The sequence below is a fragment of the Schistocerca gregaria genome, chromosome 5 (assembly GCF_023897955.1).
Source record: "Schistocerca gregaria isolate iqSchGreg1 chromosome 5, iqSchGreg1.2, whole genome shotgun sequence".
Lineage (NCBI taxonomy): Eukaryota > Metazoa > Arthropoda > Insecta > Orthoptera > Acrididae > Schistocerca > Schistocerca gregaria.
The window spans coordinates 167,927,325-167,940,364 of record NC_064924.1 but is presented as its reverse complement, the minus strand read 5'-3'; the positions used below and the strand labels follow the sequence as shown (position 1 = coordinate 167,940,364).

The 13,040-nt window shown below is 44.5% G+C and overlaps 1 protein-coding gene across 1 annotated transcript in view; it reads left to right on the top strand.

Annotated features, from left to right (window-relative positions):
* The first annotated feature begins 3,528 nt into the window (after window positions 1-3,528).
* LOC126272251 (monocarboxylate transporter 9) overlaps window positions 3,529-13,040 on the top strand; it is a 627,258-nt gene continuing 617,746 nt past the window's right edge. Inside the window, exon 1 of the mRNA XM_049974965.1 lies at window positions 3,529-3,773. Coding sequence (XP_049830922.1) covers window positions 3,611-3,773 — 163 coding nt within the window. The 5' untranslated portion in view covers window positions 3,529-3,610. The remainder of the gene's footprint in view (window positions 3,774-13,040) is intronic.

Below are 13,040 nucleotides of genomic sequence, written 5' to 3'. Positions count from 1 at the left end.
ATTTGGAACGAGTTGCCAACCAGTTGCCAGCAATTAGGAGCCAGCATTGTCAAGCGATCCGACTTGGGTCGTGTGATTTAACAGAAGTTGCTGTATTGCTTTAATTTGAAGATGAACTAGCAGGTTGTGAATATTAGCTTCGCTCTGTATGATGAAACAATCCCATTTTATACAACCGTTGCAGGAGAGATCTGACAGAAAAAGTGTGATGTAAAGAGCGAAAAGAAATTCGTATGAAATGAGTAGTGTACCGTATATAAATTGTTTAAAAATAAAATTATCGGTACGTCAATGGAAGCAAATGTACAAAAAAATTAAAGTAATTTTGTGGGGCTAGTAGCTTTTATCGATCTTCAAAATTACGTGTCTAGTGGAAAAGAACAGTGAAATGCCACAAATGTAAAATGATTCAAATGGCTCAGAGCACTATGGGACTTAACTTCTGAGGTCATCAGTCCCCTAGAACTTAGGACTACTTAAACCTAACTAACCTAAGGACATCACACACATTCATGCCCGAGGCAGGATTCGAACCTGCGACCGTAGCCGTCCCGCGGTTCCAGACTGTAGCGCCTAGAACCGCTCGGCCAACAATGCCGGACCACAAATCTAAATACGACGCTGTTCATATACAAATGATTTAAAGAGCACATACCACCATCACATTTCCGTAGATAGAAATTTCAAGATATTTTTATTTTTAAAATAAATTTAACGATCTGTTGTTGCGGAAGAAATCAATCGCGCCAAATCACTGTGGCACCGTTTAGAGTTTCTATAAAACGCTATGGATTTCGAATCTGTTACAGCTCCTTGGCCGCTACCTGCAACCTTGAGTTTGTTTCCTAGCTGTATAGATGAATATAGAATTTTCTTCTTTTTCTTATTCTTGTTTACTACTACTACTGCTACTAATAATAATAATAATAATACACTGATAATAACAGAGAACCACATCCTCCTCCGAGTTTGACTCTGTGCGCGACATACCGAGTGTGATCGAAACACGCTCGGGTTCGACAAACAACGTTCCCTCTGGCCCACGTTCGCACCAGCAAATGCAGTTCCTCGTTTCTGACTCATCCCGTGTGCGGAAATGTGCTGCCAGCTAGTCAGCAACCAGTTGCCGATTTAGATCGCCGGCCCGTTGCGTCCATTTTCAGTCGCTCCTTGTGCGTACGGCCACAGGTATTTTACGGTTAATACTCTACCATCTGGTGAGGAAGGTGTATGAGACAGGCGAAATACCCTCAGACTTCAAGAAGAATATAATAATTCCGGAAAGCATGTTCGACAGGTGTGAAAATTACGGAACTATCAGTTTTAAGCCACTGATGCAAAATACTAACGCCAATTCTTTACAGACGAATGGAGAAACTGGTAGAAGCCAACCTCGGAGAAGATCATTTTGGATTCCGTAGAAATGTTGGAACACGTGAGGCAATACTGACCCTACGACTTGTCGTAGAAGACAGATTAAGGAAAGGCAAACCTACATTTCTAGCATTTGTAGATTTAGAGAAAGCTTTTGACAATGTTGACTGGAATACTCTTTTTCAAATTCTAAAGGTGGCAGGGGTAAAATACAGGGAGCGAAAGGCTATTTACAATTTGTACAGAAACCAGATGGCAGTCATAAGAATCGAGGGACATGAAAGAGAAGCAGTGGTTGGGAAGGGAGTGAGACAGGGTTGCAGCCTCTCCCCAAAGCTATTCAATCTGTATATTGAGCAAGCAGTAAAGGAATCAAAAGAAAAATTCGGAGTAGGAATTAAAATCCATGGAGATGAAATAAAAACTTTGAGGTTCGCCGATGACATTGTAATTCTGTCAGAGACAGCAAAGGACTTGGAAGAGCAGTTGAATGGAATGGACAGTGTCTTGAAAGGAGGATATAAGATGAACATCAACAAAAGCAAAACGAGGATGATGGAATGTAGTCGAATTAAGTCGGGTGATGCTGAGGGAATTAGATTAGGAAATGAGACAATTAAAGTAGTAAAGGAGTTTTGCTATTTGGGGATCTAAATATCTGATATGGTCGAAGTAGAGAGGATATAAAATGTAGACTGTCAATGGCAAGGAAAGCGTTTCTGAATGAAGAGTAATTTGTTAATATCGAGTATAGATTTAAGTGTCAGGAAGTCGTTTCTGAAAGTATTTGTATGGAGTGTAGCATTGTATGGAAGTGAAACGAGGACCATAAATAGTTTGTACAAGAAGAGAATAGAAGCATTCGAAATGTGGTACTACAGAAGAATGCTGAAGAATAGATGGGTAGATCATATAACTAATGAGGAGGTATTGAATAGAATAGGGGAGAAGAGGAGTTTTTGTCACAACTTGACTAGAAGAAGGGGCCGGTTGGTAGGGCATTTTCTGTGGCATCAAGGGATCACAAATTTAGCATTGGAGGGCAATGTGGATGGGTAAAAATCCTAGAGGGAGACCAAGAGATGAATACACTAAACAGATTCAGAAGGATGTAGGTTGCACTAGGTGCTGGGAGATGAAGAAGCTTGCACAGGATAGAGTAGCATCGAGAGCTGCATCAAACCAGTCTCAGGACTGAAGACGACAACAACAACAACGAACTGTTCTAAACGATTGATCGCCCATAAAGTAACCGAACAGTAACGGATGCGAAGGGATCCACTTCAGGCGACAAGTGACTGCAGATCGTAACAATTAAAAATACCTGGCAGTAACCGTCCTGCGGACTGAGTCTCTGATCGGCTCTTTCTAGTGGATCCGCGGCCACTCTTCCCCAAATCGTGTAAAATAATGAGTAAAATTAATGAATAAAAATGTAAAATGAAATTCATCATTTTTTTGCGTGTGTACTTTTACTTCAGGTCGTATTGCCAAGCAGTATTTGCGGTTCCTAAGTGAGAACGCATACACAATATAGTGCCGGAGAATGCGGCTTCTCTGATCGACTGTTTCGCAACAATACGGGGGTCGTAGATGCGCTGAAACCTTTTACGCATGCGCGGAGAGAGCTTTGTCGACCAATCACAGCACTCGCTGGCACGTATGCGGCCACGGGCATCATTTAAACTTTGTCAGTGCACTACCTATTTCATAAGTCGATTTTTGACCTTCAATTTGTTTTCATTTATCTCTAAACGAAAGTCTATTGATACTTCATGGTGGGGGGGGGGGGGAGGGGGGGTAATTGGGAATAGACTAGGGGTGGATTTTCGACTTAAGAAGGGGTCCACCAGCTGAAATGGTTGGGAAGCCCCGTGCTGGTGAAACGTCTGCTCAGGACATTATACGATGGAGCCTAATGGCAGAATCGCCCCCAGCCCCCAGAACGAGTTGCACGACCTGGTGCATTGCGGCGGCGTTTGAGCTTCTCCGCGGCGACACCACGTGCGCAGCTTGGCCGCACGTGCCGAACTCACGCGGTTGTGACACCAACACGGCGGCCCGCCTGCGTTGTTGGCAGGACTGCGACGCCGCGCGCATGCGCGTGCGACTCGCGATGCCGGCCGTGCTGCACGGCGCTACGCGACGCCTTCGCCAGTGAGCCGTCGGCCGCGCGCTGCCACACACACTCCGACGCGTCGCGCACGCCCTCCGCCCCCAACACGCCGACCCCGACATGACGCACGCTCCCGCCCCCAAGAAGCGCAGCATGCCGTCTCCGGGGACCGAAGCTGCCGCCGCCCCCGCAGACGTCGCCCTGCCTCCCGAGCCCGTCCCGCCCCCAGACGGTGGTTGGGGATGGGTTGTCGTCTTCGCTTCTTTCATGATACACATCGTCAGTGAGTACAACAATACGCTGCAATATACTCATTAGCGAGGGCGTAACGTGTGCTTCGTCAGTATTCCAGAAGGTGCTATACGACGGCAGTGGAAAATCCAGAATGATATAAAATCAACATCGGACGGTGTATCACAGAATGTACCATGTTTATATGCCGCGGAAAAAAGTGCTCTGACGATATTCGGGTGACATTTGCAAAAATATTCCTGTGTAAGGGGGAGTTTTCATTCACGAAGACAGTAAACAATCGTAGATAAATGGATTTGTTTGAATGTTTCTCACCAAAACGAAACTGTTTCCGTGTACCGTCAATAGGTAGCAGTCTCTTCATCCTAGCAAAAATCTTATTTTGTGAGTAGGAAAAGTAAAATACAGCAAAAGCGGAGAGAAAATGTTCAAACTGTTCAATTACCAACAGACGTTTTAGTCTTTGAGGCTTCTCGTGACTGCAATATTTAGTTTAAAATATTCCATAAGAATTAAACGTCTCCAGTCACTATTTCTTTATTACTTTTCCTACATTCGCCGTGTCTGAATTAAGATCTCGTTCCCAAAGGCTATGTTTTGCATTTTATCGTTCTATCTACATAAGATGCCACATGACCCTAACGAAACAAGTCGACTGTTTCTTTTCCAGAATAATGCGTCAAATATATTAAAAAATTAGTGCTAAAATGAATTTGTGAGAATTATCTGGAATTTGGCATTGAATTATTGTTATATGGATCAAAATTATTATGGTTTTCGCATGAGACGTATCATTTCACCGGAGTTTTCTAGTCAATTGGATAACGGCGGCGGAAATCAAGTAGGGTAGAAGAGCCACGATTTTTTAAATGTATATCCTTAGAGTGTCTGGCAGTTTATATTAGATTTTACGGATATTCAGGGCAGAAATTAAAACTGCTGAATACCGATATGGCTTTCTTGCAGTCTCAGAAGCGTGTCATATCTCTCATTCCTCTAGTAAAGTTTACGTTGTTGTGTTATCGGGCAATTCTGTACACGCTAGGAATATGGAGCACAAAAGACGGTGGGAAAACTTCAACCGTGACCCAACCCACGTTAAGTTACTTAATTATGTTGTTAGTTTCTGTGTCACACGTATTCTAACTAAATGTCCTATCATTATGAATGGAGGGAGAGAGAGAAATTTGGTGGTAACGTCCTGTGGGACCAAACTGCTGAGGTCATCGGTCCGTAGGCTTACACACTACTTAATCTAACTTACGCTAAGGACAATACGCACACACATACCCGAGGGAGGACTCGAACCTCCGACGGGGTGAGCCGAGCGAACCGTGGCAAGACGCCATAGACCGCCCGGCTTTTCCGCGCGGCATAATGAATGGTTGTGGTAATTCTCTAAAATGTCACCTACTTCAGCAGGGAGGAATAGGACCTAAAAATAAACGGTATGTAGGTATCGCTGATCCATTAGGCCTATGAACCTTCGTATAAATCAAATGTAAACGTAATACAAGTTAACAATCTACCTTTGCGACAATACAGTCCTATCTGTGAAAACATCATCAGTCTGTTGACGGACTCTAATGGTTGTGACAGTTCACTAGCCTTTGACAACACTGACCACCGCCGTCACGGCGTCTCCTGCCGTTATAAAGCAAGTATGTCTAGAACTATAAAACTTAAGTTGAGGGGAAAAAGTTCTCATATTACCCCTATTGTTTTACAGTTTGGTCCGCGCGCTGAACTGGTTGTGGTGATACTATTCCACGGCCAAAGTCATTCACCGTGTGTCGTACTAATCGCCAATTTCTCATGGCATTATTTGACAGCGCACAGTGTTCGTGTGCAGTTCGCTGTGATCGTGGTGCCCTGTGACGTGGACGCTGCAAAGAAACAGCATGTGTTGTTCGAAGCAGTAGCTGAGGGCCAAACTTTACTAAAAGTCGTTCTCGCGCTGCGCTTGTGCGTTGTACAGAACAGATGTTGGCAATGCGTAACCGTGCCAAGCTGGAGGTAGCCAATCGGACGATAAAGTACGTTAGCCAATCGTCAGCTTTTAACGAGACCACGTTTTTACGCGGGAAAATACAAAGTACCCGCACTGTGTGGACGGCTCTTCCTTCACTTTTGCTGCATATTGACATATCTGTTATTTGAATAAGATTATTCTGAGTGAGTAACCGCATCATGATACGATAGAACTACTATATTTTCGGCTCTAATTGCAGGCGACGTTCTTCAGGGTGATTGCATGATGATTTGTGGCTGCGAATTTATATACAGAGTCAAGTGATTTCACAAGCATATATCAATCTAAATGAATGAGGATAGAAACATGGGGATAAATTTTAACTTACACGCAGGACTACAAAACTTTTATTTTCAGAAGAGCACTACGATTATAGAAGCGTATATCGTTTACATGAATTCACGTTATGAGATGATCTTTCAGAAGAGATATATTTCCAATAATATATAAGATTTATAGACATTCGACATTTTTCGTAAACTCACTTTGGTAAATTTGCAAACAACTTACAGGAATTCAGCCAGGTAATATTTACAGCGACAGCCGATATTTCCGCGTGAGTACACTCCGTCATTTTCAGGGCACAAACAGCAACGGACAGGTAATGTACAGACAAATTTAAAACCTCGGTTCTCGGAGTAATTCAGGAAAGATAACACACACACATTGAACACTAGTGCCACCAAAGATGACCAGTCAGAGGTCGATACCGAAAGACTACGAATTAGCAAGCGAGGTAACATTGACTCTGTCCCTCTGTTTTTTGACAAAGGAAAGAGCAGGATTCCAAACAGAGTTTAAACAAAAACCTCTAGCCTTGTTTACAAGGTTGCTGGATAATTTAATCTCAACGGCCTCCTTAATAACACTGTCCGAATTGCTGGACGTGCATGCCAATACCTCGGTATTGTTATTTAACATAGGGTGACCAGTATCCAAACAATGTTCGGCAATAGCAGATCTACTTGGCTGCTGTAATCGTGTGTGCTGTTTATGCTCAGTACATCGGTCCTCCACGGTCCTGATAGTCTGACCAATATTTGCCATGCCACAGCTTCAAGGAATGCAATATATACCCGCCTTACGCAAACCAAGCTCATCCTTGATAGAACCGAAAAGCACTCTAGGTGGAAGTCGGAAAATTCAATTCACATCGTATTTCCGTAAAATACGACCGATCTTTTTGGAAATGCTTCCTACGTAAGGCAAAAAAGGCAGTAGACTTAGGTGTCGACTCAGTATTATCATCAGTCACCCGATGCACAGTTGGTCGATAGCGCAACGCACATTCAATCTGTCTTTCACTATAACTATTTTGACGAAATGTAACTTCAAGATGGGCCAGCTCAGCTGGCAAGCTGTCAGTGTCGGAAATGACACGTGCCCTGCCTACCAAGCTACGATGTACACCTTCACGCTGAGCCGTGTGGTGACAGCTATCAGCCTGTGAATACAAGTCAGCGTGAGTACGTTTCCGGTAAACTGCATGTACCAATGATCCAGCAACCTTCCTCCTTACCATAACGTCAAGAAAGAGAAGGCAACCATATTCATCCACCTGCATCGTAAGAAAAAAATGTTCGGGTGGATCGAGTTCCGATGTTTTAAAACGGCATTCAAATTCTCCCTACCATGAGGCCAAACAACAAAAGTATCATCAACATATCAGAAGAAGCAGGCGGGTTTCAAAGGCACCGACTCCAATGCACGTTTCTCAAAGTCTTCCATAAACAAATTTGCAGTCACAGGAACAACGGACTACCGTCGCAAATACATCTGTCAGCTCGTAATAAAAAGTAAGTGGAAGTCAACACATGCCGAAAGAGATTAGTTACTTTAACACCAAACCTGACCTCAATTAACCGCAACGAATGAAACAGAGGAACTCGAATGAAGAGAGAGAACATATCAAAATTAATTAAAATATGAGAGTCATTCAACTGCATTCCCTCCAAACGACATAAGAAGTCAGCTGAGTTCCTGATATGATGTTCACAGCGACGAACTTGTGGGCTTAACAGAGAGCAAGATGCTTGGCTACACGATATTTCGGAACGCCGATTTTTAGTAAGTTTTGATGTGGTCTCTCTCTTCGGTCGTGGTCCTCTGTGTGATTCGTTGCGGTTGATTGAAGTCAGGTTTGGTGTTGAATTATCTAATCCCTTTCAGCATGTGTTGACATCCACTTACTTTTTATTACGAGCAGACAGATGTATTTGCGACGGTAGTCCGTTGTTCCTGTGACTGTAAATTTGTTTATGGAAGACTTTGAGAAACGTGCATTAGAGTCGGCGCCTTTGAAACCCGCCTGCTTCTTCTGATATGTTGATGATACTTTTGTTGTTTGGCCTCATGGCAGGGAGAACTTGAATGCCGTTTTAAAACATCGGAACTCGATCCACCCGAACATTTTTTTTCTTACGACGCAGGTGGATGAATATGGTTGCCTTCTCTTTCTTGACGTTATCGTAAGGAGGAAAGTTGATGGATCATGGGACATATAGTTTACCGGAAACGCACTCACGCTGACTTGTATTCACAGGCTGATAGTTGTCACCACACGGCTCAGCGTGAAGGTGTACATCGTAGCTTGGTAGGCAGAGTACGTGTCATTTCCGACACTGACAGCTTGCCAGCTGAGCTGGCCCATCTTGAAGTTACATTTCGTCAAAATAGTTATAGTGAAAGACAGATTGAACGTGCGTTGCGCTATCGACCAACTGTGCATCGGGTGACTGATGATAATACTGAGTCGACACCTAAGTCTACTGCCTTTTTTGCCTTACGTAGGAAGCATTTCCAAAAAGATCGGTCGTATTTTACGGAAATACGATGTGAAATGTGTTTGCCGACTTCCACCTAGAGTGCTTTTCGGTTCTGTCAAGGATGAGCTTGGTTTGCGTAAGGCGGGTGTATATCGCGGGTGTATGGATACTGGTCACCCTATGTTATATGACAGTACTGAGATATTGGGGATGGAGGTTGTTGTTTAAACTCTGCTTGGAATCTTGCTCTCTCCCTTGTCATAAAACAGAGGGACAGAGCCAATGTTACCTCGCTTGCTAGTTCGTAGTCTTTCGCTATCGATACCTATGCCTTTGGTCATCTTTGGTGACACTAGTGTTCAGTGTGTGTGTGTGTGTGTGTGTGTGTGTGTTATCTTTCCTGAATTACTCCAAGGACCGAGGTTTTAAATTTGCCTGTACATCGCCTGTCCGTTGCAGTTTGTGCCCTTTGAAAATGACGGGGTGTACTCCTGCCGAAATATCGGAGGTCGCTGTAAATATTACCTGTCTGAATTCCCGTAAGTTGTTTGAAAACTGTACACGCCAGGAGAAGCTCAGGCCTCACACTTTGATAAATATTATAAATCTGTTATTGGCCGGTTGTGTGCTGGCTTTGTTGTCTTATGCAGCGGATGCTTGGTGTCTCGAGTTTTTACTGCACAACGAAATCTGAAAATTTTGAGGAACGCCATAACTCAATGTGCGACTTTAAGTACTAAATAATAAATATTCATCATTTAAGCCTCTGTGCTTTTTAAACACCCCAACAACTACTTCACAATAATCAGTCGACGTGCATAGTAATATTTTCCGTCTGCTCATGTGAGATACAAACTTTCAACTACTCGCTACAACTATGCAAATATGCCTGACTTTTTCCTCGCCCTTTCCGCCAAACGAGAGAGACCAGAGGACTTAAAATTGCAGGCAAAGATATAATCTTACGTTGCTGCAACGGAGGTATTTAAATTGACTTTACAGAATTTGTTTTTAACGTAAATATAACTAAATTTAGTGAAACAATTGTTATAAATAACTTTGTAAAATTACTTTGTCATGTTTCTTGTTAAGTGACTTGAAAATTATTTTGCTGCTGTTGAAGTAGGGAGGCGAATGTTCAACTTCGGTTGACTGGGAGAATTTTAGGAAAGTGTAGCTCATCTGTAAAGGAGACTGCTTATACACTCCTGGAAATTGAAATAAGAACACCGTGAATTCACTGTCCCAGGAAGGGGAAACTTTATTGACACATTCCTGGGGTCAGATACATCACATGATCACACTGACAGAACCACAGGCACATAGACACAGGCAACAGAGCATGCACAATGTCGGCACTAGTACAGTGTATATCCACCTTTCGCAGCAATGCAGGCTGCTATTCTCCCATGGAAACAATCGTAGAGATGCTGGATGTAGTCCTGTGGAACGGCTTGCCATGCCATTTCCACCTGGCGCCCCAGTTGGACCAGCGTTCGTGCTGGACGTGCAGACCGCGTGAGACGACGCTTCATCCAGTCCCAAACATGCTCAATGGGGGACAGATCCGGAGATCTTGCTGGCCAGGGTAGTTGACTTACACCTTCTAGAGCACGTTGAATGGCACGGGATACATGCGGACGTGCAATGTCCTGTTGGAACAGCAGGTTCCCTTGCCGGTCTAGGAATGGTAGAACGATGGGTTCGATGACGGTTTGGATGTACCGTGCACTATTCAGTGTCCCCTCGACGATGACCAGAGGTGTACGACCAGTGTATGAGATCGCTCCCCACACCATGATACCGGGTGTTGGCCCTGTGTGCCTCGGTCGTATGCAGTCGTGATTGTGGCGCTCACCTGCACGGCGCCAAACACGCATACGACCATCATTGGCACCAAGGCAGAAGCGACTCTCATCGCTGAAGACGACACGTCTCCATTCGTCCCTCCATTCACGCCTGTCGCGACACCACTGGAGGCGGGCTGCACGATGTTGGGGCGTGAGCGGAAGACGGCCTAACGGTGTGCGGGACCGTAGCCCAGCTTCATGGAGACGGTTGCGAATGGTCCTCGCCGATACCCCAGGAGCAACAGTGTCCCTAATTTGCTGGGAAGTGGCGGTGCGGTCCCCTACGGCACTGCGTAGGATCCTACGGTCTTGGCGTGCATCTGTGCGTCTCTGCGGTGCGGTCCCAGGTCGACGGGCACGTGCACTTTCCGCCGACCACTGGCGACAACGTCGATGTACTGTGGAGACCTCACGCCCCACGTGTTGAGCAATTCGGCGGTACGTCCACCCGGCCTCCCGCATGCCCACTATACGCCCTCGCTTAAAGTCCGTCAACTGCACATACGGTTCACGTACACGCTGTCGCGGCATGCTACCAGTGTTAAAGACTGGGATGGAGCTCCGTATGCCACGGCAATCTGGCTGACACTGACGGCGGCGGTGCACAAATGCTGCGCAGCTAGCGCCATTCGACGGCCAACACCGCGGTTCCTGGTGTGTCCGCTGTGCTGTGCGTGTGATGATTGCTTGGACAGCCCTCTCGCACTGTCCGGAGCAAGTATGGTGGGTCTGACACACCGGTGTCAATGTGTTCTTTCTTCCATTTCCAGGAGTGTAGAAGGCAAGTGCGATCCATTCTTGAGAACAGCTCGAGTGTTAAGGATCTCCATTAGATCGCGTTACTGTAAAGGAAGACATCGAAACAATGCAAAAACATCTTGCTAATTTGTTACCGGTAGTTTAGATCGAGTCACGATTGTTACGGAGATCGTTCGTGAACCCAATTGAGAATTCCTGGAGGTTGGACGAAGTTCTTTTCGCGAAACACTATTGAGAAAATTTAGAGACCCGACAGTTGAACTGACTCCAGAATGATTCTACTGCCGCAAACGTGCAATTCGCGTAATGACCCTGAACACAAGATCAGAGAAATTAGGACTGTTATGGAGACAAATAGACAGTATTATTTCAGTCGCTCTACAAGCGGGAGGACCAGGAAAGGTAACGAGTAGAAGCTGTAGGAGGAGCCGTCCATCATGCACCATACGGTGGCTTGAAGAGTTTTTTTGGGGGTCATCAGTCTACTGACTGGTTTGATGCGGCCCGCCACGAATTCCTCTCCTGTGCTAACCTCTTCATCTCAGAGTAGCACTTGCAACCTACGTCCTCAATTATTTGCTTGACGTATTCCAATCTCTGTCTTCCTCTACAGTTTTTGCCCTCTACAGCTCCCTCTAGTGCCATGGAAGTCATTCCCTCATGTCTTAGCAGATGTCCTATCATCCTGTCCCTTCTCCTTATCAGCGTTTTCCACATATTCCTTTCCTCTCCGATTCTGCGTAGAACCTCCTCATTCCTTACCTTATCAGTCCACCTAATTTTCAACATTCGTGTATAGCACCACATCTCAAATGCTTCGATTCTCTTCTGTTCCGGTTTTCCCACAGTCCATGTCTCACTACCATACAATGCTGTACTCCAGATGTACATCCTCAGAAATTTCTTTCTCAAATTAAGGCCGGTATTTGATATTAGTAGACTTCTCTTGGCCAGAAATGCCTTTTTTGCCATAGCGAGTCTGCTTTTGATGTCCTCCTTGCTCCGTCCGTCATTGGTTATTTTACTGCCTAGGTAGCAGAATTCCTTAACTTCGTTGACTTCGTGACCATTAATCCTGATGTTAAGTTTCTCGCTGTTCTCATTTCTACTACTTCTCATTACCTTCGTCTTTCTCCGATTTACTCTCAAACCATACTGTGTACTCATTAGACTGTTCATTCCGTTCAGCAGATCATTTAATTCTTCTTAACTTTCACTCAGAATAGCAATGTCATCAGCGAATCGTATCATTGATATCCTTTCACCTTGTATTTTAATTCCACTCCTGAACCTTTCTTTTATTTCCATCATTGCTTCCTCGATGTACAGATTGAAGAGTAGGGGCGAAAGACTACTGCCTTGTCTTACTCCCTTCTTAATACGAGCACTTCGTTCTTGATCGTCCACTCTTATTATTCCCACTTGGTTGTTGTACATATTGTATATGACCCGTCTCTCCCTATAGCTTACCCCTACTTTTTTCAGTATCTCGAACAGCTTGCACCATTTTATATTGTTGAACGCTTTTTCCAGGTCGACAAATCCTATTAACATGTCTTGATTTTTCTTTAGCCTTGCGTCCATTATTAGCCGTAACGTCAGAATTGCCTCTCTCGTGCCTTTACTTTTCTTAAAGCCAAACTGATCGTCACCTAGCACATTCTCAATTTTCTTTTCCATTCTTCTGTATATTATTCTTGTAAGCAGCTTCGATGCATGAGCTGTTAAGCTGATTGTGCGATAATTCTCGCACTTGTCAGCTCTTGCCGCCTTCGGAATTGTGTGGATGATGCTTTTCCGAAAGTCAGATGGTATGTCGCCAGACTCATATATTCTACACACCAACGTGAATAGTCGTTTTGTTGCCACTTCCCCTAATGATTTTAGAAATT